The sequence below is a fragment of the Euprymna scolopes genome, chromosome 13, assembly GCF_053919585.1.
Source record: "Euprymna scolopes isolate OS-2025 chromosome 13, ASM5391958v1, whole genome shotgun sequence".
In the NCBI taxonomy this organism is placed as follows: domain Eukaryota; kingdom Metazoa; phylum Mollusca; class Cephalopoda; order Sepiida; family Sepiolidae; genus Euprymna; species Euprymna scolopes.
Window position 1 is genome coordinate 75,681,814 of NC_136494.1, and position 23,963 is coordinate 75,705,776.

The 23,963-nt window shown below is 35.2% G+C and overlaps 1 protein-coding gene across 1 annotated transcript in view; it reads left to right on the forward strand.

The window, feature by feature from the left end:
• The window catches only part of LOC145292075 (sodium- and chloride-dependent glycine transporter 1-like), a 180,757-nt gene that overhangs the window by 95,744 nt on the left and 61,050 nt on the right, over window positions 1–23,963 (forward strand). Inside the window, exons 5-8 of the mRNA XM_080138131.1 lie at window positions 14,839–14,965; window positions 17,419–17,551; window positions 20,327–20,461; window positions 22,756–22,859. Of these exons, the coding sequence (XP_079994257.1) occupies window positions 14,839–14,965; window positions 17,419–17,551; window positions 20,327–20,461; window positions 22,756–22,859 (499 nt within the window). The remainder of the gene's footprint in view (window positions 1–14,838; window positions 14,966–17,418; window positions 17,552–20,326; window positions 20,462–22,755; window positions 22,860–23,963) is intronic.

Genomic DNA, 23,963 nt, shown 5'->3' on the forward strand with positions numbered 1-23,963 from the left:
GATAAAATTCGTTGAACGTGACGATAAAAGTCCCGTTAATAGAAGGAGCCTATAGTGGGATAGATTCAAAAAATGAGATAGTTACCAAACAGGTAGTAGGATTTTTTTATAGAAGGCCTCCGAGATCGAGATGTAAAGATTGCAGTAATGAGGCACGAGTCGAGGGATCTTCAGGCGGCTTATCAAAAAGCCTTAACAGAAGTACAATCGAATATCCGGCTTGATGCAAGCCATGAATATGAAGACGAACCCATGGAGGTTTGTCACACTAGACGGCGAATTCAAGTTAACGCCATGGGTCCAGTTAGATTCCGAAAATACGATGACAGATGGAAAAACGGGAACCGAGTAAGAAATAGGAGCCCAGAATATACAACTAGGGAAAGCGAAAGAGCTAGACATAGTATAAGGTGTCTCCATTGTGGTAGAGAAGGCCACATGTGGAGAAAATGTAAAGAATGTATCCAAGGAAACAGAAGCGCCGCGTTCGTAGGACGCCCGACGAAGGGGAGATGAAATTACCGACGCACATAATCGGTATAATGGGCGCAACAAACTCCATTACGGTTAGATTAGAAGGGAAAATTATAGAGCTCTAGTGTATACGGGAGCAGAAGTTTCAGTAGTGAAGAGTAGTGATTTAAATGCATTGAGACAGGGTCCTGAGTTAAGAAAAAAAGCAGTCAATTTAAGGACAGCAACTGGGTCTCCGTTAAGTGTGGAAGGTATCGCACGATTAAGAATAGGAATAGGAAGCCAGTCCACACAGCATAAAGTTTTGTGGTCGAAAATCTCACCAGAAGTGTAATATTAGGCTGTGATTGGCTGAGGCAAAATGGGGTGGAATGTATTTTGATTTAGGAGCCATAAGGTTAGGAAGTGAGTATAAAGCTTTAGAGGAAGATTCTCATATTTCAACGATAGTTAGACTGGCCGAGAAAATAACGTTAAAACCACAGCATCTACATACATGCAATGCTCGTGCAGGTTTTAATAACGGTCAGGGATTGGAATATGAGATAGGGCAAATAAGCAGCGGGTTTGTTAGTAAACTGAGTGGAATTTCAGTGGCTAATAATATAGTAAATATTGATAAGTCTAGTAAGATTCCGTTGCTTATAATGAATAATACAAACCAGACAGTCACTTTAAAAGGGGGCTGTCCGATAGCTAAGTGTAGTTTGGCTGGTAGCATTACTGAGATTACCATGCCAGATAAACAACATAATAAGATTTCGAGTGAAAACTTGGAAGGAATAAATGTACCTGAAGAATTCAAGTTAGAGATCTATAGGTTGCTAAAGCGGAATAGGGATTTGTTCATTACGGAGGACAAGGATTTGGGCAGAAGCCAATACAGTAGAGATGCGTATCGACACAGGTACGCATGGGCCCATACGTAAATGCCCGTATCAAACACCACTAAAGCAAAGAAGGATGGTAGAGTCAGCAGTAGATAAAATGATGTGGGCAGGAGTAATAGAAAGATCGAATAGCCCGTGGAGTTTTCCTATAGTATTAGTAGAAAAAGATGGTAGTAAGAGATTTTGTGTAGACTTTAGAGCATTAAATTAAGCCACAAAGAAGTATGCCCGAGCGTTACCAGTAATTGACGATATTTTAGCATCGCTTGGGTCAGGAAAATACTTCTCGAAATTATTTAAAATCAGGGTACTGGCAGTTTAAGTTGAATGAGAACGATAAGGAGAAAACAGCGTTCACCTGCCACCGGGGTTTATTTCATTTTAATGTGATGCCGTTCAGACTAGCGAACGCCCCCGGGTCTTCCAAGAATTAATGTCCATAGTTTTACAGGGACAGGATGAATTTGCATTACCGTATTTGGATGACATAGTAATGTTGTCCAATACGAAGGAAGACTATTTAAAGCACATAGGTAAGGTGTTAGGTAACTTACGCAAACATAATCTCAGATTAAAAGCCACAAAATGTGAGTTCTTTAGAAAAGAAATGCAGTATCTGGGGTTCAAGGTTGGGGAGAGGGGTATACAACCAGACCTGGACAAAGTCAAATCTATAAAATCGATTTCGACTCCAACCACTTTGAGACAAATAAAGGGCTTTCATCGGTATGACGTCATACTATCGGCGATTTATAAAAAGATTTTCCGATATAGTTCGGTTGACGAGGAAGTATGCGCGTTTTCAATGGGATGACGCATGCCAGTCTGCCTTTGATACCCTAAAAACGAAGCTCGCAGACATGGTTATACTGGCATATTCCGATCCTGATATGGACTATATACTGTATACAGACGCCTCCGATCATTCGATTGGAGCATGTTTGTCACAGATGGTCTATGATCAGAGAGCAGGTGAAGAGGTAGAAAAGCCAATTTTTTATCTCATAAGCTGAGTAACATCCAGACGAGATGGTCAACGATAGAGAAGGAAGCATATACGATACACTATACCCTTAATAAGTTAAACCACTACTAGCATAGTGCAACGTTCACCATCTATACAGATCATAGACCCCTAGAATACATGTTTAACTCACCAATACAAAATAGGAAAATACAAACATGGGCTTTAAGTATCGCTGGATATAATTGTACCATACAGTACCTGATGGGGAAAGATAATGTTTGTGCATATCTCTTGTCACGATCGGTGGATTCGAGTCAGGACAGTGATGATCCTCCGGTGGAGATAGATAGTAGAAACTATCTAGTGAGTGCGATAAACTCGAATTTCTTTGAGCCGAAATATAATGCCTCATATAAGAATTCTTAGGACTCATCGGTTTAGCAGAAACGAACTGCGTTATCAGGTATAGATCTAATTAGGGAACAGGAATTAGATAAAAATATACTAGAATTGAAGATGCGGATAAAAAATGGAAAAGAGTCCAAAGTAGAACAGAAGACATATATAGTAATGGACGAAGTCGTGTATTATTTGTCGCAACATGACAACGAACCATTGGTTAGATTATATGTACCATCACATCTTAGAAAAAGGGTGCTAGTACAATATTGCGACGATAATGGTCACATGGGCGTGGAAAAAACGCATCATGCCATTAAACAAAAATATTTTTGGCCTGGTTTATTTAAAGAGATAAACGAATACATAGATAAATGTATTCCATGCCAGACCAGAAATCTGAATAAACAACAACCTCAAATTCAGGAGTGTGATCTGCCCTCATTTCCTTTTGCAGAGTTGGCATTAGATGTTTCTGGGCCCTACCCAAAGACACTTTCGGGCAACCAGTACATAGTAACTTTCATAGATATGTATAGTGGTTGGCCGGAGGCTTTTGCGGTCCCCAATAAGAAAGCAGAAACTGTGGTGCATCTGTTAATTGACGAGATTTTTCCCAGATTCGGGGCACCACTTCAGCTTTTAACAGATAATGGGCCCGAAAATATAAATAAGGTGATGAAGAAGGCATTAGAGGACCTTAATGTAGATCACGTGACCACATCATTTTATCACCCGCAAAGTAATGGAAAAGTTGAAAGATTGTACAGAACGATGCATGATGTTTTAGCAAAGAAGATAGGGGACAACGAACATTTATATAAATCAAATGTTAGCGGCTGTCAGGTTTCATGTGAGCGAAACAACAAAGTTCTCACCATATCATTTGCTTTATAACAGGGACGTTATTCTGCCACTAGATAATATATTGAGACCACATAGAGTGTACTATGGTGACGGGCATCACGAGATCGCTCTACAAGAAATGCATCGTTCCTTTACGTTAGTTAGAAATAATATTAAAAAAGCTAGGAAAAAGATGATAAAACTTTCAGAAAGAAAAAAATCAGTATAATTTAAGATTGGTGACTTAATTTATTACAAAAACCACCAAAGAAGGGGAAAACTAGACGTACGTTGAAATCCCTATTATGTAGTTATAGAAAAAACAGGTCCTGTCTCTTATAGAATTAGGGATCAATTAACGGGCTCTGTGACTAATGCGCATGCAGAACATCTCAGGGCAGCGTCTGTTGAGGAGTGCGAGATCCCCACTACAGAGAGGCCGTTAAGGAAAACTGCATTGGCCGCTCCCGATGTATCAAGTGATTCGGAGAGTGAGTGAGAACCAGAAGATACTGATTTTCCAACGCAGCAGTGTCGACATCAGCGGGGGAATTCCGATGAAGAATCTGACGTCCCGTTGATGGAGCGCCGTATATTGAAACGTATGTCAGCAGGAAGTGAAAATGGCCTAACGGCGAGATTGGAAAATGTTGCGGACGTAAGTGGCTATGAAGATAGTAAATTTCGTCCGGCAAAAGAAATCAAAATCGACACAGAAGTGAATAGGAATAGTGCAGAGGCTAGGAGGGAGAATAGTGGACGAAAGAACAGAGGATGTTTAGGATAGGTTAAAGAAATGTTTTGTTTATAAACGAGGAAAGAAAATAATTTGGTCCTCAAAACGGGACAATCCACCATCTCACCATTCCAATTAAAGAGAGAAAAGAAATAATTAAATGAAAAGGAAATAAATAACCCTTTCTTCCGTATAATAGACGTTAGATGACACTTTGGGAAGATAGTAGCTGCTTCTCATTTCAATCAGAGTACGTTTAACTTTTAAAGAAAGTTTAAAGAAAAGAAAAGAAATTAAACTAGAGCAGAAGCATACATGATACTATCATTGGTGTCATTTACCGATGTTAATTTTAAATAACGACTCGGGTACCGTCGATGATTAAAGATCATGCATCGGAGAGAGACAATTAAAGACAATTAAAATGGTGAGAAGACATTTAAAGAAATATAAAAATGTGGAGTTGTATGTGGTCTAAAAGAAGAAGAGTCGGAGGAAAAAAAAAGAAAGATGAGTGTTTTCTATGAAAAGACATTTAAGGAAATATAAAAAAATGTGAAAGAGAGCAACGAATGAAACTTTATGAGGACTTAAAAAGAGCCATAACAAAAGTGGATAAAGAGAGATGATTTATTTTTCTTCTATTAGACTCTAAAATGCATTTAAAAAAGAGGAAAAAAAGAAAAACAAAACGATGCTGTATAAGTGTTGAAATACTTTGTCATTATTATTGTTGAAAATTGTTAATGTAATTGTTGAAATGTTATATTGTTGATAAATGTTATATTGTAAGCTATAGTGGAGGTGAGAGGGGAGTGAAACGTATGATGTTATACATACATTTTTTTTAAATAGAGAGGAAGGAATCTTACACAATGGGCCCGGTCTAAGCCGGGTTGACATGCTAGTATGCATATGTGTATAGGTGTATATACATATATGTATTTATAGGGATAAAAATGTGGCACGCGTCTGCGGATGGAATGTGGGGAACATGACAGCTAAATCAGAATTGTTTCAATATTTCTCACGAATATAAACAAAATTTGTTATTGTTTGAGAAAGAATGTAGCAGTTAAAGGAATCTTGTTATGTTGATGTTTGTAAAATTGGGCAGGAAAAGGTGATAAAAAAAGATTGGCCGATGGATTTTTGATTGTTAACCAAGCGGACACAACGACATACTTCTCTCTGTCACTCTCCCACTCCTCTCTCTATCCACCATAAAAGAGAAACAACAAGTGATAAAAACAGACCATTGCTTATATCCAAATGTGTTGTTGTGTATTTGAATTCTAGAAAACTGATCCATAATAAAACACACACACACACACATACATACATATATATATATATATATATATATATATATATATATATATATATATAAATATGTATATATATATATATATATATATAGAGAGAGAGAGAGAGAGAGAGAGAGAGAGAGAAATAGAGTGCTAAATAGATAGATATAAATATTTCTACTAGGGAATCACAATTATCAATGCCCAGTCGCCACTCGAGGATAAGGGTAAAAGAATCAACAGTGGCCAACAGGACAACCATAGTAAATGTTAGAAGCGTATATTTGGTAAATCAGATTACTTATAGAGAACGGTTCATCAAGAACCTTTTTACGTTGGACTTCAAAATATAGATTTGCACCTACGTTAACCTATATATTTTTATTAGAGGCAAGTTAAAAACTGCATTTTATTTTGATTGTTTTGGGCAATTCATGTTCTATTACATTTGTTAACAGATAACGTGAATATATATATATATATATATATATATACACACACACATATATATATATATATATATAGAGAGAGAGAGAGAGAGAAAGAGAGAGTTATAGTTATAAGCAACCACGCGTTGAATTTTACCTACGGCTCAACAGATCTAGCGAGATTTTAAACCGGATCATATTGATTGTGGTCCGATGCTTTGTCACTATTCAAGAACAATAATAATTATCGAGGATATATCGCTTTATAGATGTTGCCATGTATTCATTCAAATTTTATATTATTTACGATACTAACAACCGAACTTATTCAACAGTTTATACGGAAAAGCGTTTTACTATAATGCTAGGTAGGAACCATTGCGTTCTTATCGTGTTTGTTATTTCACTTTCTTAAACCCTATAATCACCTTTCTAGCATTTTCATAACTTGAAAATGGGTAGCTTATTCTGAACTATACTGTCAACTTACACACAACGAGTCTCTTATTTGAAATATATAAACATCGCCATTAAAGGGAGCTGGCGCCATTTCCGGTGACATAAGTCAGCATTTTTTAAAATGTAGAGAATTACATTGGATTTAGTTTAAATTATGTAATAATTACATTTGAATTTGGTGAAATTTTATGACCCTCTTTGCAGAAAACCGGGCAGTTCATCAAATTAATCGTTTTGGCCAATTTTTACATATTATTCATGCGAGAGAATATTCATCATAACAATTTCGTGGGAGTACAGTATCGCTAAGAAAAGTTTTAGCGAGACATACATACATACATACATACATACATACATCTAAACAGACAGGTGAGATTTATATATTAGATACTAACTACCGAACATATTAAACTATTTATACGAAAGCTGTTTTACTATAATCATTGCTTTCGTTCCAATTAGTGCAACTATAGGAGAGCGTATATATGAAATATAGTTATCCACAATACATAATTCGTCTTCTCTACGAATCAAAAATGTTGCTAAACTTAGAAAGATTCAGGTCTAGGTCTGCGCTGATTTAAGTCCCATTTTTGACGAGCATCAAGTTTATGCAATTAATATATATTAGCAGGACCCGTTAACGGGCGTTGCCCGGTGGAAGCATAAAAGATTCAGAAAGGAATCATTACTGGCGGCTGTGGCCCAAATGAAATAATCTGCCATCCAGTGTCGACCATTGATTTCCAGTGGCAGCCCGTGAAAGCCACTGTCTGTGATTGTCAGCACTGTTGATTACTGGCGATTAGTGTTAGTTTGGGGCGATTATATGCAGGTACTGTGATTATATAGAAAACATTTATTAAATATTTAGATTGAGCGAAAAGGAGGCAGAAAACTGGCTTCTACCGATGATAATTTATTTCAAGTAGCCCAGTGTTTTTCTATCCGGTATACTGCAAGCATTATTTTCTAAAATTAGCTTTGGCATATCTTCTAAATAATAAAATAGTCCATAGAAATGAAAAAAAAACTGGTAAGAAAACAAATATATAACAAATAAGTGTTTCATTACTTAATATAATGTACTTTGCAACCTACCTGTAAAATATTATTGTTTTAACTTCTATTAAACTAATTGCTCAATGTGCACTGTTTGTTAACCTACGACGGGTGTTTTTTTTTCAGAAAGCTGTTCTTAACATGAATAGGTTGAAAAATAAAAAAAAAATTCCTTTCAGAATAAACACTTCTAACTTCCCCTATGTTAAGTACGGCTTTCGGAATAAACACCCTTTGTAGGTTGGGAAACTAGTGCACTTTGGCCAACCAATGCGGTATTTACATGCCAATACTTCTGTAAGCTTCTTTTTACAGTTCACCGCACCAACACTGTAAGAGTTCCAGTCTGTAATTTAATTATCGCAAGCGATCATCACTACTTCCAAGAGGCTGTATATGTTTCTTAGCAGAATTGCATCATGTCTAGATGTTGATTTATATTCATATATGTGTGCGATTACCAAGTGTTAGAAGAGGTTGTGTATATTTTTATACTAATAGTGTAGTATCTGTTCTGATGTTACGCTTCACTTTTTCTGTCCTTGGTCAGTGGAAGAGAAATCCTCCACGACTGAGACACTCTTTATTTTTGTTCCTGTCCAGAGTGCCCCTTTTTGGGGAGATGGAGTTCCCCACATAAAAAAAAACTCTGCCTTCGAGGGTAGGCAAGTAAATAGAAACAATAGGATAATGTAAATGTTATTAGTTGTTAAATTTCTATTTATGAGCGATTATTAGGGTTGTATTTGGTTTGTGACACTATTGTGTCCTGTAGCGAATTTATTGTTATTTTTTGTTGTGGAGACGCCCACTAACTAACATAGGCGGGTGAGTGAGATATATAAAGGTATCAATCACCAATACCGGGAGAGTACGGCAACGACTGTCAAATAGGCAAGACGCCTATGCTCCATCCAGTAAGACATGCAACACGCCACCTGCCGGAATATCTCCAACTGAAGTATATTTGAAGACATGTAAATATTTATATAACTTTTCTTCCTAATATAATATTGTATACCTTTACTTTCGTGTTCTTGTTAAGTATTTGTGCAGACACAACATTTTTCATTACAGCACCTTCTATGAATTTGTATGTGAAAGTATACAATAGTAGCCAAGCAGCATCCCCTCGTCACGGTTGTAATGGATCGCTAAATAGCCACATGATTATTTAAGTTCGATTGATTCAAACCGTGGCATTTATATATTGTGCAAATATCAGACCCCGATTTTAGGCGATCAGAATGAGAAAAGAAGGTTTTAGTTCAAATAAACTATTTACTGAATATGTCTGCAGGTTACAACCCGTGTAAACGTATTAGGCAAAGAAAGAAAAGTGGCTTATCAAATTATGTTTAGTGTTTCAACGATGGCGGTTACTGGGAAAAAACACCCAACTAACTCTCCTTCGAAAAGCAAAACAACAGAAACGATATTTGTGAACAGTAAATAAAAGAAAGAGAACATTTATAAGCACAAAAACACAAAAAGAACAGGAAGTAAAAGTTGGCAATGAAAATAAATAAATAAAAACAATCATACGGGAGTGTGTCTTATTTATACATTTAATTATTGCGGACTATTATCCTCATTTTTAAGTTTTTGTTTCACTACGTTTCGGCCAACTATTTTTCTGGCCTTCGTCAGTTGGTTAACCGCGACGGGATAGGAACACCTAAGCCTCTAACTGCATCCTCAGCAATTACTGCCTTCCATATTTGTTGTCGCTTCACCACGCTTTTGCCCAACTAAACCTCTGGCCGACTTTTGGTAGGATTGAAACCGCTATCTTCAGACAATGCTAACCTGGAACTGTAGAGATTCAACGTCTCTATTCATTGCGCCACCGACTCCTTCGGGACATTGTCTGAAGATAGCGGTTTCAATCCTACCCAAAATCGGCCAGAGGCTTAGTTGGCCAAAAAAGTGGTGAGACGACAATTATGGAAGGTAGTAATTGCTGAGGGTGCAATTAGAACATTCTGCGTTCCTGTCCCGTCAGGGTTAACCACCTGACAAAGACCAGAGGAATAGCTGGCCGAAACGTCGTAAAATAAAAACTTATGGATGAGAATAATAGTCCGCAATAAATAACTACATAAATAATTCAAATTACATATTTGCCGAGGTCGGGTAAGGTCGTAATATCGACAGAACGCAGTTTGTTTGCCCATGTTGCGCTGGAACTGATTTTCATTGAAAGTTGAAAATCTCGGAGCACTGTTGTTAGAGTAACCTGATGATAATTTCATTACACTTTAGGGGATGCTGGTGTTACCTCTTAATCTGTATATGCAGGGATCAAGACAAGCTGGGCGGGTTTGAGTGAGATGATGATACAGAAACCCAACAAATAAGAGAAAACTCATTAGTGCCGGTCGCGTGAGCGATAAATACAAGGCCTGTTCCTTGCGGCACTTTGAGTTGCATTGAATTGACCAGAACGAAAATAAATGCGTCCACTTTCGTTCACGCGTACACATATATAAAACAGGTTTTATTTACATGGATGCGACGGAAACACGCAAATACAGATAAACACGCCGTTTCTATTTCATTGGGTAATGGCTGCGAGCGTAACGCTGTGTTTAGCCTGGAGCTCACCCGCACTTCTCATGGCCATGGTGTTCAGTAACAAGGTGAAATCTTAAAGCAATTTGATTATAAGCCCAAACACATCCAGATATACCTACAGATAAATATATTTGGTGCTATAGTGTGGACACTAGTGAAAATCCAATTCCGAACGAAAATTATTTAAGGTATTTATCTACTAGCAGGCCATCTGGTATTGCCCGGTCGTAAAATACGCATATATATTATATTTTAATCTATGCAGCCACTGGGACATGGACGTGCGAGTATTATGTTTTTCCAAAACAGTTCAATTCTTGTAAATATAAATAATACTCGAGCTAAGATTGAAACAACAACCTAAAGATGGTGAGTCAAGTACGATAACAATCGGCCAGCTGGACACGATATTTAAAAAGTGTTTAAAACCTACCTATTTCTAACATAAGTAATCTGTCATGTTAACGATTCGCGCATGCGCATTCCTAAAACAATTGACAAACAGATAAAAATCCTACGATCCCGAAGTACCTATATCTCAATTTTTACCGCTTAGGGGACCTTTTTATTCCGGATGAAAACAGATTAAAAGTTTTCCACACGTCTGAATATTCTATATACTAAATTTCAAGATCAGATATGCGTTGAGTATATAGGTTGAGAATCGTCTTTATACACACATTTACACTTTTATAGATATATAGATTATGCAAATTTAAGTATATTCACCAAGCTTATTTAAAATCATCGAGTAGTGGTAAAAATACAAATCAGTTATCGTATTTTGCCAATCCGCCATTCATTATTACTTGGTTAAATGACAAACTAAGTTATCCGCCCTTGGTTTATGTTATTTCTGCTCTGATCAATGTGGATCGGCAGGATATGATGAAACTAATTTTTAGTTTTAATTCAAATTCTACCCGATATTATTTACTATTTTTTGCATAGACATCTACGTTTATCTAATATGTAATTATATATATATGTATATATATGTATATCTATATATGTATATATATATATATATATGTATATGTATATATATATATATATAAATAGATAGATAGATTACGCCACATTGATGAGTCGTAGACGACGAAACACGTGTCAGTGGATAATTATATTTGAAACAATTGTACACACACACACACACACACACACACACACACATATATATATATATATTAATATATATAATATTGTATTTCGAATTGCGATATTCACCTGCGTAACTGCAATTTGAGTTGTAGCTAATACTATATAAGCACAATATATTCAAATTGAATCAAAACTCTCTCGGTTTGCCTATCTGCCGGTTGAGCTCTTTGTTCCTTATAAGCTTAGATGTATGTGAATAGATCTTTTGTAGTCAGTCAAATCGGTTCGATACAAATATATGTTACAGGAAGAGACTAGTTTTAAAAAGTAAGGTTTTAAAGCCAATTACAGTTTACGACCAAGCTGGGTCAGCGTTTTGTTTTAGTAACCAGTATTTTGAGTATAGAAAATAAATAAAAATATTTTATAGAGATGTAAACATTTTGTACGGTTATTTTTAGTTATATAAAATATCTTTTAAATTTAATGATAATCCGATTTAGGATATTAAAACAGTCGAAGTATTTATAAACGATTGTTTTTCTTGTGTGTGTGTGTGTGTGTGTGTGTGTGTGTGTGTGTGTGTGTGTGTGTGTGTGTGTGTGTGTGTGTGTTTATCTTTTGTCTTCAGGGTTGTTTTTTGGTTTGAAAATGTCCTTAAAAGCTGTATTATCTGCTTCGTTAGAATAAAACCTTTCGACCTTAGATTCTATTTTCCTCGTATTACTTTCTTAAGATTTATTTTCTAAACAAAAACACCAAAATCTTTGCCAAGGACTTCGCAGCTAACTTTACCCTTTGCGACCAAGGCCGCCAACCTTCAATATTTCCTCCTGTATCAGAAAACACGCTATGTGATATATAAATATCTGGTCGTGATGTTGCCAAGCTAATCAAAAACAATGATTCCAGTAAATCAACCGGCCCTGACGGTATTCCAATTATAGTATTCAAAAGACTTCAACCAGAACTATTGCCCATCCTTACAAAACTGTTTAAACGTTGTCTTAAGGAGAATTGCTTCCCATAACCCTGGAAAATCTCATCAGTATGCCCTGTATTTAAGAATTCAGGTGATCGCTCATCTCCCTCTCAGTACAGGCCAATAATTCTCTTGTGCGTCATGAGTACGTTGCTATAATCTGTGTTAAATAGAGAAAGAATCCATCATTTCAGCAAAAATAACCTTCTTAGTGACACGCAATATGGTTTCCGTTCTGCTAGATCTACAGCAGATGCGCTTACTGTTATATCTCATAGGATTAGCGAATCTCTCGACAGAGGCTACCTCTCTAGGGAAATTGCTCTTGACATATCAAAGGCCTTTGATAGGGTATGGCATAAAGGTTTACTTCATAAAATCTCCAGCTACGGTATAGCTGGAAATGTCCTCTCAATTATTAAATTATTTCTCTCTGATAGGTTCATAAGAGTAGTGGTTGATGGGCAGAAATCAGAAGCTCTCAGTATTAATGCTGGAGTCCCTCAGTGGTCCATCCTGAGCCCAACTCTCTTCCTGATTTACATTAATGATCTTCCACATCACATTCTTACATCATTCGTAGACATTTATGCTGATGATACTGCTATCTATGGTAGCACATCTAGGACCGTAAACGACCGAGTTCTCTCTGATTCTCTTTCCTCTGATCTTGAGCAAGTAGTACAATGAGGAAAGAGCTGGTTGGTTACTTTTAATGCATCTAAAACCAATATTTTAACTTTAAATCAGCAACGCTCTGATCCCCATCTGGCATCAATTGAAATGAATGGCTCTCGTCTTGGGGAGGCCTCATGTTTTGACAAGCTTCTGGGCTTGACATTTACTCCTGATCTTAAATACATTAAATATGTTGCCAAGGCCGCTGGAAAAATGGTGGGATCCTTCTATCGATCATGTAGATATCTTACTGCTGATGCAAACCTCTGTCTATATAAGAGCCAGGTACGTCCAAGGATTGAGTACTGTTGCCATATCTGGGCAAGAGCTGCTAGAGAGGACTTGTCCTGCCTTGAAAGAGTTCAAAATAGACTTTGAAGCCGCGTAGAGGATGTCCTTTTCTCTTCCCTGCGACTTCTTTCTCACAGAAAAGATATTGCGAGTTTGTCTCTGCTTTATCGTTATTTTTATGGAGAGTGCTCAGCTAAGCTTCAATCTATGTTCCCCACCTCGCGAAATTTTCACAAGAAACACCCGCCTAGCAGAAAACACTATCACTAATTTCCCCCATTGTTTATTTTTATAAACGTATATTCCATGAGCAAAGCTTATTTCTTAGAACTGCACGCCTATGGAATTGTCTTCCGTTTTCCTGCTTTCTAGCTGGCTACAATATGGTTGTCTTCAAGTCTAACGTAAACAAGTTCTTGATGAGCCGTTCCTTATAAGTTAACAAATTTACCGAATGTCCATTACTAACGATTACTATATTGTCCAGTTTCTACTTTACACTCTTTAAAACTTATCCTCGAATGGCCTCTTGGTCTTGATAAGTGGTGATGCCTATGTAAAAAAACACACACTAGCTAGCGATCACATCAAGGTTTATGAAATATCTGTTGGTTGGGTGTTTTTTTTACGGCATATCAACCCTTTTCAGGTTATTTAATGCCGAATCCAAAGATTTTGAAGAAAATTTTTTTTATAGAATATACTTGTTGTTTTCACGTCGGTTTCTATTTAACCCATAGTTGGGACCCTAACAGATACTACCACTCCGGGTAAGAGTGGGTCTGGGAGCAATAGCAATTAAAGGGTGGCTCGACACTCCCCAAAGCCCGCAAGCTGGAGCCTCACAATTGGATATAGTTTAAGGTCATATCCAGGACCAGAAATATCTGTTTAATGTGATTACTATGCTACTGGGTATAGTAGCTAGTATATATTATTACTGACACAGAAGCGTGTCGGAAAAGAAATCCAGTATCACAGGAAGATTTCTCTTATAAGATGAAGCTGATTGATATCACGTATTATGTGCGATAGAATTTTGTGGGCGGCGCCTGCTGCTGTATGCCGAAAGCGTTTAAGATACAAGATATTTGAAATATATCCTAATTATTATAACTTTATACAAGCAATCTCCTTTATTTAATTTAATCTTTTCCCCCTGCTTTGCTACGAACAAATGTCGTGATTACAGCCACGCTGATGTTTTATAGTATGTTAATTACCATTTTGCGTCTCGAATACATTCTTATTTCCTATGAAGTGGTTTGTTTAATTAATTGTATAATTATTATAAGAAATATCCTAACGTCCTTTTGTTCAAGCAACCAGCAAGTAGTTATGAGAGACGCCGATAACAAAACAACATTCTATCCGAAGAAGATGACAACAAAACAGAGACGTACACCTTACAATTCGATTACCCTCTCAAGCTTTGACTGTAAATTGATTAAATGTTTAAAGAACTGAAACATTATACGACACTTGGTGGAAATGTTTGCTATGAATCTTAGAGGACTCGAACATTCGATGTTGATTCGTCAGTTTACTTAGAGCACTTGTCACTTTGGTTGAGAATTTTCATGAAATTCTCAAATTTCCTACAAGTAAATCTCATTAAATGACTCATTTTATTGTTTTCAGCAAACTTAACAGAACTGTATGATGAAATAGATAGAGTCTGGGACTCAGACAAGACATGGATAAACGACAAACTACACCATATGTTCAACCATACGTATTTGAAAACACCGAGCGAGGAGTATTTTTTGTAAGTACTATTTAAATACATATAAAAACAACATTAAAATATTAATTTAAAAAAAAAAATGAATGAGTCAGTAATATTTATCTTCTTTTCATTTTGCGCCTGTCCAGAGCTACTGTGAATGTCGTACTAAGGAAAATTTGTCGCCATTTGCCAATGTAACAGCTTTGCTCTTGAAAGTCGGTTTTACAGATATCATTGTGTGTGAGTGGGGCTGATCTTATCATCGGCTTTCCTCTCGGTCGCTTCCCGGTGACTTTTGATTTAAAAACGAGTTTCACAACGGTGTCACTGTTGACGTTCAACACATCTTCAACCATCTGAACCGACAGGCCACCATTTTATCTCTGATCGGGGAGATTCTATAGCGCCTTCAAATATCATCATTGCGGACGTCGTACATTAGTACAATTCTATATATCCAGCGATGCATTTTTCTCTCTGCATTTTTTATTGCCCGCAATCACTTGGAGCTGTACAAAGTGTCCGATCTACAACAATCAAGTAGTGGGCTGATTCATATGTAATATATTGATGTAAGCATTCTGTAGATATTTAGCGTAAAATACGCTTAAATATGATATTTTAATTCTTGCAGATTTCTTATATATTATTATAGAATTAATGTTCGATCGATTTTTATATATTATGAAGTTGCGGTTTTAAAAAAATATATTTATATGATTTGGGTTCAACAGCTTGAATCGAAACCAAATCCCAAACTTATATATATATATATTATATATATATATACATATATATATATATATATATATATATATATATATATATATATAACTTTAGTTCCTTCAGCTATAACCGAAACCAAAACTTATGAAGAATTCTAAATAAAAAAATGTTATAAAAAAAGTGCATTGCTAAGGTGTCATTAGCTAAAATCGAAACCGAAACCAAGACTTATGAAGAATTCTTGATAAGATTATTTTTACAAAGGAGATTATTGGAGTGTCATTAGCTATAATCGAAACCGAAATCAAAATTAATGGGGAATTCTTGGTAAAAGTATTTATTAAAAAAAGTAAATGACTTGAGTCCCATTAGCTATAATCGAAACCGAAACCAAAACTTATGAAGAATTCTTGGTAAAATTATGTATTACAAGAAATGGAAGTACATAACGATTAAATGACCCGGATGTAAGCGTGACACAAAATAACCCTATCGTATTAATATATAGATAAAAGATTTGTTGTCGTTCAGGCTCCAGATAAAATCACAAGTTGTTCTTAACGAGAAAGCATTGATGATGACTTGTGTGGCTACTCCTCGTGAGTATTATTATTATTATTATTATTATTATTATTATTATTATAACAACAACAACAATAATAATAATAATAATAATAATAATAATAATATGTTGTAAAAACAATAAGACTACTTTTCTTTTATAAACAAATGATTGCTGATTTTGACATGCTCACACATTTCTTGTACAAATGTATTTTTCTATTTTGTGTTATATTCATCTAATTACAAAATGTACAATACAAAAAAAATGAGTTTCGTTACGTCACTTATCCGCCCTAATTATGAGAATGTAGACTTAGTATTTCTATGCAACAGATATTTACGGATATTAATGCATTTCGGTATTAAATTGTTTTTATAAAAATACATACATAGTAAAAAATTACTGGCTCTGATTTTGGCAGGGATTTTAATTCTGCACATAACGTGCTAAATCATTCCATGTAGGTAGATAGCTAAGTAAATAATAAATAGTGATTCGAACGTTACTCGATGTTATTAAGTTTTCGTAATTATTTAAAGATGATTGAGGATTGGCGGAGTGGTTAAATACTTGGAAAGTTTAATTGTAAATGTAATATTTTACTGAAGATAAAAGGTCCGATCCTCAGTGTGAACGACCGAAAAATACAAGTGCGAATTACTTTGTCATGGCTGCTGAAATTCGTGAAGTAAATAAAAGGGTTTAGTTCTAAATTCCGTGCAGATTCCCGAGTTGTACAGAAGGATTCCCGAGTTTGGCAAGATAAACCTGAAGAAGGTCGGAGTTAACATCTACCGAAACGTTGTGTAAATAACAACGAAGACAGGAACAGTAGTTCGAAGAATCTAAATAATACTTTTATGAGCTGATGTGATTTTTACGTTTTACTACGTGTTAAAACCTGGGAGATGTTTTAATAGATTACTTATTTTTGCTAATTTAAAAATTGATATAAATGCGCAGTGGTGTGTTTACATTGCTCTAATATCACCCCCCCCCTAAAAAATCCATATCAAAGAATGCTATGCCCGACAACCTTTGGATGATCTAAGTTAAATATCTTGAAGTTTGACGCAGTTCCTGTTACAGGCAGAGACTTGAGCTCTAATATAATAAATAAATAACTTAGTCGGATACAGATTCTGATGCAAGCTCCATCTTTATTCTTATCTATTTGTTTTTCTATCTTCTTGTTTTACAGCAATCGCGTCCTGAAAATAAGCTCAGGCATCGACAAATTAGAAAATATTCAATGGGAATTGGCTGTCTGTTTGTTCATTACTTGGGCCATCATCTTTCTCGTTTTGATTCGAGGAATTCAATCCATGGGAAAGGTATGTATTTATATATCTCTATATAGTGAGAATAATGGAAATAGTATTCCGACAAAATAGTGAAATAAAAAGAAAGAACCCGAGTTATGTGTTCATCAACGTTTCGTCTTTATCCAGAAGAAGTCTCGAAATAAAGACGAAACGTTGAACACATATCTCGGTTTGTTCCTTTTTATTTCTCTATAGCTCTATATACAGGCTGACCTTAATAAAATGTCACATATGAAATCATTAATTAAATGCACACTCTTGTATGAAACCCAACAATCTTTATATATGTTTGACTTGTCCACTAAGTGTTGGTTTTTAATTTCCAAACGACTTTTGCTCCGTTTGATATGGGGCACTTTGATAACCTAATTATTATTATGTGTATTGACATAAAATGTTTTCCAGCCCTCTTTTAATGATATACCCATGAAACAGAGACCGTAATTTTATATTAGTTAAAATCTGGTTTGTACTTTTATAAAATAGGAATAAAAAAAAAGTAGACTACCAAGTTCCCTTCTATGTCATTGCTAGACTTCAATTTCATCAATACTGTCGTTTATTTGTCCAACTAAGTGTACAGTATATAAATCTTTTTTTTTTTACATATATAGAATAAAATGTATTTTCATTTTGTTCTTCATTTAACCATGAATTCAGTGTTTTGATACTCCATTGTAATACAACTTTGTATTTCCAGGAGCTCATTCTAATGGGGCAGATTTCTGAAAAAATCTTTCACTTGGTGATACAAGCACCAAAATTGAAATTTGTAAGGTTTGCTTCTGCAGCCATCTTTAAAACTGGCAGCCATCTTGAATTTTCTGATGGCTAACGTTCTTTTCTTAAAATGTATGTTTACTTTCTTAAGTGGTCTTGTGATTTGGACCAGGACTGCATATATATATATACATATATATATATATATATGCGTGTGTGTGTATGTGTGTTAGTGTTAAAAACGTACATAGAAAAAGCTTAACAGAAACAACGTCGATTTGCATAGCACATATTTAGGTACATTAGATAGTCAGTATTATTATTATTATTATTATTATTATTATTATTATTATTATTATTATTATTATTATAATCTGGTCGTATTCAATGAAATATTAAACACTATATTGTTATTTATAGGAAAAAAATAATTGATAAGAAATAGTTTATGCGACCTTGTTCTTGTGTTATCTTCTATAATCTTCTGAGTTCACTGAGGTCAACAAAATGATATATATTTTCCCGTGTGATGATTGTTTTGCATAGAACAGTAATATATGCATCTGTACTTAGATATGCGGCATAATCGCCGGTTTTCATTAGATCACTGAAGTTAAGTTAGGTTGAGCCTGGTCAGTACCAGATGGGTGGCCATTTAGGAATACCAGATGTTGTATATAGTAGAACTTCGGCATCTCCCTACAAGAGCTGTAAAACTTTACGTCGTCATTTCCCTTAACGAGGATATACATAAGATGGGGGATTGCTTCTGAATTTCATACTCCCATGAAACTTTATCCTTTGGAGAAAGGCGGTTTACCCCGCCTAGGGTAAGTGCAACTTGGTTAAGGTAAGGCACTTATACTTTTAAATTATTAAACTTGTAGAATTAAACAATTCACGCTATAAATTATCGCAAGATATACCGTTTATTGAGCCAAAAAGCAACAATATCCAATCGCTAAATTCGAAATTAACTAAAAAAAAATAACTTTGCCATAAATCGGCACTAAACTGAATAACACAAGATGTTTCTGAATTCTTGAAATGAGGATTGATAACTTAGAATTTGTTAAATTATTTTCACCACTGTTCTCTACGGGAGTGTCATTCTCAAAATATTTCGAATGATTTATCCTCCGATCTTCTTCAAGTGTATCTTATCGGGCGTGCCATGGATAAGTACCGTATGTACACGATTTAATGTAAATTTGGAAAAATATACAAAGATGAGATATGTCGTCTAGCAAAACATTAGAAACCCGTAATACGTGGAAATAGTGAAAAGTCAGGTATGGGTGAGTACATATAGTGGAAAAGAGCAATAAGACAAAGCAAAAATTATAGACAGTGAAGAACGGTAAAGAGTAAGACGTCTCAAATAAGCAGTGACAGTAATTTACTAAGGATAACTATTATAGGATACTATGTAGAAACCAGTTATTGCAAATAATACATGATAATATATACACATATAAGTACAAATTATAAAAAGCATTTTGTGTATGCCTACAAACGCTGGTGTTTTATGCAAACGCGATAATCAGTGCAGGAAATAACGATCAACACTGGTCGAATGATTCGAATCCTTCAACGAAGCCATCTTTGACTCAATTAACAATGAACATACCCCAGGGCCACCATTCATCGCCCCGGAATCAGGGGACATTTTAACATTAATGAAACATAATGCAGATGATGTTTCGATTTCGCTACCAGGCAAGCTGATCGATCAATTTATAGTACGTGTTTATATTAAACTAAAAGATTATTAAACTGAAGACTTCGTGGAAACAATATTGTGGAAACGTGTTCTACCAATAGAAGTTCTTGGAAAGCAATTCTGATCACAGAGTATCCATCTGATGCAAAGCACGCCGAGAGCGTAGAGAAAGTTTTTTTTTTTTTTTAAGTTGTTATAGCATGACGCATTCTTGGTGTAAACAGGAGAGAAGCAAACAGCTCTAATATAACAATAAACGCAATTTATAAGCTAATATTACTGATTAGTGACACACGATGATTGGTTAATGTTGCAAGATAATGTTATTCTTTCTTTTGCAGGTTGTTTATTTTACGTCATTGTTTCCGTACGTTCTTTTGACAGCACTGGTGGTCCGCGGAGTCACGTTGGAAGGTGCTATGAAAGGAATTTATTTCTATATTAAACCGAATATTTCAAAACTATCCGATCCGAACGTGAGTTTTGGGGAAGCTTATTTTTCATACCGTTTTAAAAATATTTTTAGAGGGTTACTTAATGTCGATTTCATTCAATTTGTGGATAAGTGCTGCTGATTCAAATTCTTAATATATTCACGTATTTATTTATGGTGTAATTCATTGTGCAAATCGTTGAATGCAGTAATCTACATAACTAAAACTAAAGCAGATGTATGTATTAACGTTTCTGTGTTTAACAGATGAACTCTTAAGCTACTGGTCACATAACAATGACATTAATAGAAAATGGTAACCATACACCAAGGATGGTTTATAACGAGTAAAATCTTTGTTTGGGTTGATTAATAACGAGTACAGAAATATGTCGCAAGTTAAAATTCAAAATTTTCATTTCAACTTGCCGACATATTTTTATGCGTTTTACGCAGGCGCAGATTCAATCATAGCTAGAATTCGTTTGATTTTAAGTCTTTCATATCGATCTGTCGCGTTAGCTCAAACGGTAGGAAACGCCGATGGAGCGGTAAATATTTTGGTTTCGATTCTAATGTATAGCAACCAAATAAATGTTTATTTTATTTTAAGCGCATTTCACGCCCGTCAGGAGCGGGCATCCCCGACTAGTTTTCAAATATAAATTTGTGTTTATATACTTTGATAATACTTGGACATTTTCGACACGAGAATAAAAACGAGATGAAAAAAATAAGTATACAACAAAGGCATGTTACCAAAAACAAGATAAGTTACTCTTCTATCTAACTGAATGTTGTCTGTGTGTGTGTGTCTGTGTGTGCCCTTTAACATTTTTAAAAGAGTTTTTGATTTAAAAAATACCGCGTGTCCACTTGGCTTATTTAGAATGTAGAACGACGATAACTGTCATTATCGTACCAGGAAAACCATTGATAATCGCTCGAAGATCGAAAATTTAACAAAATACTGGTAGAACATCATTTTTTCACACGATTGGGAAGATTTAATGTGTTTACTAGTATTTTGTTTAATTTTCGATTTTAAGCGATTATTAGGGATCCTCGTTCAATATTTATGATTTTGTTACGATTTCTATCCGTTCTAACTGAATAGAGTGGACAAGTGGTTATTTTGAAAAAACAAACAAAAAAATGTTTTTAAAACACAAAAAATTCTCCAGCCAGTTGATTATGATTAGCGCTATCTGACTTGCAAAAAATGCCCGAGAAACCACATCAAAATTCTGCAGTACGCCGGTGTTACGCGATTAGCAATGAATTAGCCCCTTCTCAAAAGAAAAAGTAAGGCTTTGAAAATTGTACCTCCTGGGACTAAACATAATCAATGCTCATCTCAACAGAGCCAGGCAAGAAGAAATGAAAAAGAACTGATTGTCGAGGACGTAACCCCGATTGGTACGAACATAAATATATTGGCTCCATTTATTCATTCTTATAGTCATACGATCGGTGTTACAATTTAGAATCATTGTCTTAATTTGTCCTGTGAGAGAATTTCTAGGATATGACGTATGGAGTATTAAGGTAAACGATCTGTACTTATTTCGGGTATTTTGTAAGGTGCACAGAGTCACAGTTGTAAAAATTAGAGGTGATAACAGCGGAATTGTAGGCTATTTATATTTATTTTGATGTCACGCTGATTAAAATACTTTAATATGTAACTGTACAGATCGTAACTTTCTGTATGGATTATAGTCAATATTTTATTGTAAAAGTGATAAGTAACATTTCTTCATTGTTGAGATAATGATTAATATTTCCTAATCTAACATCTTGAGAGTTATATGTAGTAAGAAGTAATACGTACTGATATATAATGGTAAATGGTACATCTGCAAATCAGAATAAGATTGAGACTCCCAAAATTCATACGAAAACCCGTAATGTAATGCGTAAAGTGCTAAGTAAGGTTCAGTTGTATGTGACAGGATTCTGAAGGTTGACGGTGTAATCTTCGGTGCGGCCGATACTACGAACACAATTGCGAATTACTGGGGTTTCTATCCGATTATAGCTGACAGAATTAACTAAGAGTTTCCGTAAAATTCCGTGCAGATTCTCAGGTTTGACTGAAAGATTCACAAATTAGACACGATACAAACGAAGATGCTTAGAGAATGCATGGGTTAAAAAGGTGTAAGACCAATAGTCAAGATATGAAACGTTACCCAAATAGTCCACATAACACAAACAATTCATTTGACACAAAAAATGTTTGCTATAGTGTATTTGATTGTGGTGCATGTTAAAACACGTATTATCAAGATTGTTCTATTACTGCCAATTATTCACCATCTTGTTATTCCGCAGGTTTGGAAAGACGCTGTCGTCCAGATTCTCTTTTCGCTGTGTGCTTGTAGCGGCGGTCTTGTGACAATGTCCAGTTACAACCATTTCAATCACAACACGCTCAGGTAGGAAAAACACAAACGCATTATTGCTGAAGCGTGTTCTACGTTTAAGTACGTGTCCTTTTAAAATAATTAGACACACGTCGATGAGAACTCTTATATGTATATATAATAAACTTTTTTTTATTCAACTTCGAAAATACGTTGCGAACAAAGTTTATTCAACTATTCCAGTGCAGGAAAAGTATTACCAACAGATGGAATCTTAATTGCATAGTATGTAAATACAACTCCTCCACATTCTAACGCACACGCACGCACACACATACACACATATACACACACATACACACACGCGCACGCGCACACACAGACACACATATACATATGTATATGTATATATATATATATATATATATATATATATATATATATATATATATATGAGAAATTAAAAGTGTAAGTTGAAATTTACAATCAAAATTTATTTTCGACTGAATACTCCAAATACTCCAAAAATAATTTACAAAGCCCTTATTCCGAGTTTCAAAGAATGCTATTTATGCTATTCTTCTATTCAGAGGACAGAAATAAATCAGTCAACTTTATATTTGTAGCAATACTAGAATTTGCTGGTAATTTATATATATATATATATATAATATATATATATATATATATAAATACATATACTAGCAAAAGTAGCCGTTGTTGTCTGGGTTCAAAAACAGCTACCGAAAATACCGAAACTGATTTATGAAAGTACTAGCGGGGAGTACCCGGCTTTGCCCGCGTGTTTGGAGTTAAATCTAAACTCCGGAGTTCAGGGTTAAAATAAAAAAAAAAGTTTTGGTAGGTGAGTATGAGGATCGAACCCGAACCCTTGAGGCGAAGTTGGAAATTAAAGTGGGAAAAAAAAAGAGTGCGACGTTAACCATATATTTAATTACTTAGATTTGGCAGGTGCACGTTTTAATGACTTAATGAGGTCAACTTTGACTGCGGGATAGTATTTCATTTACTGCGGGAACGCTTTCTTTATTTTTATTTTCCCAAGATGTTGGTGGGGGGGGACAAACTCCCCTTGTCCAAATTGAATAGCAATTGTTTGATATAAGAAAAATATATCCACATTGATCAAAGCTGATTGCTTTCGGACATTTCCGG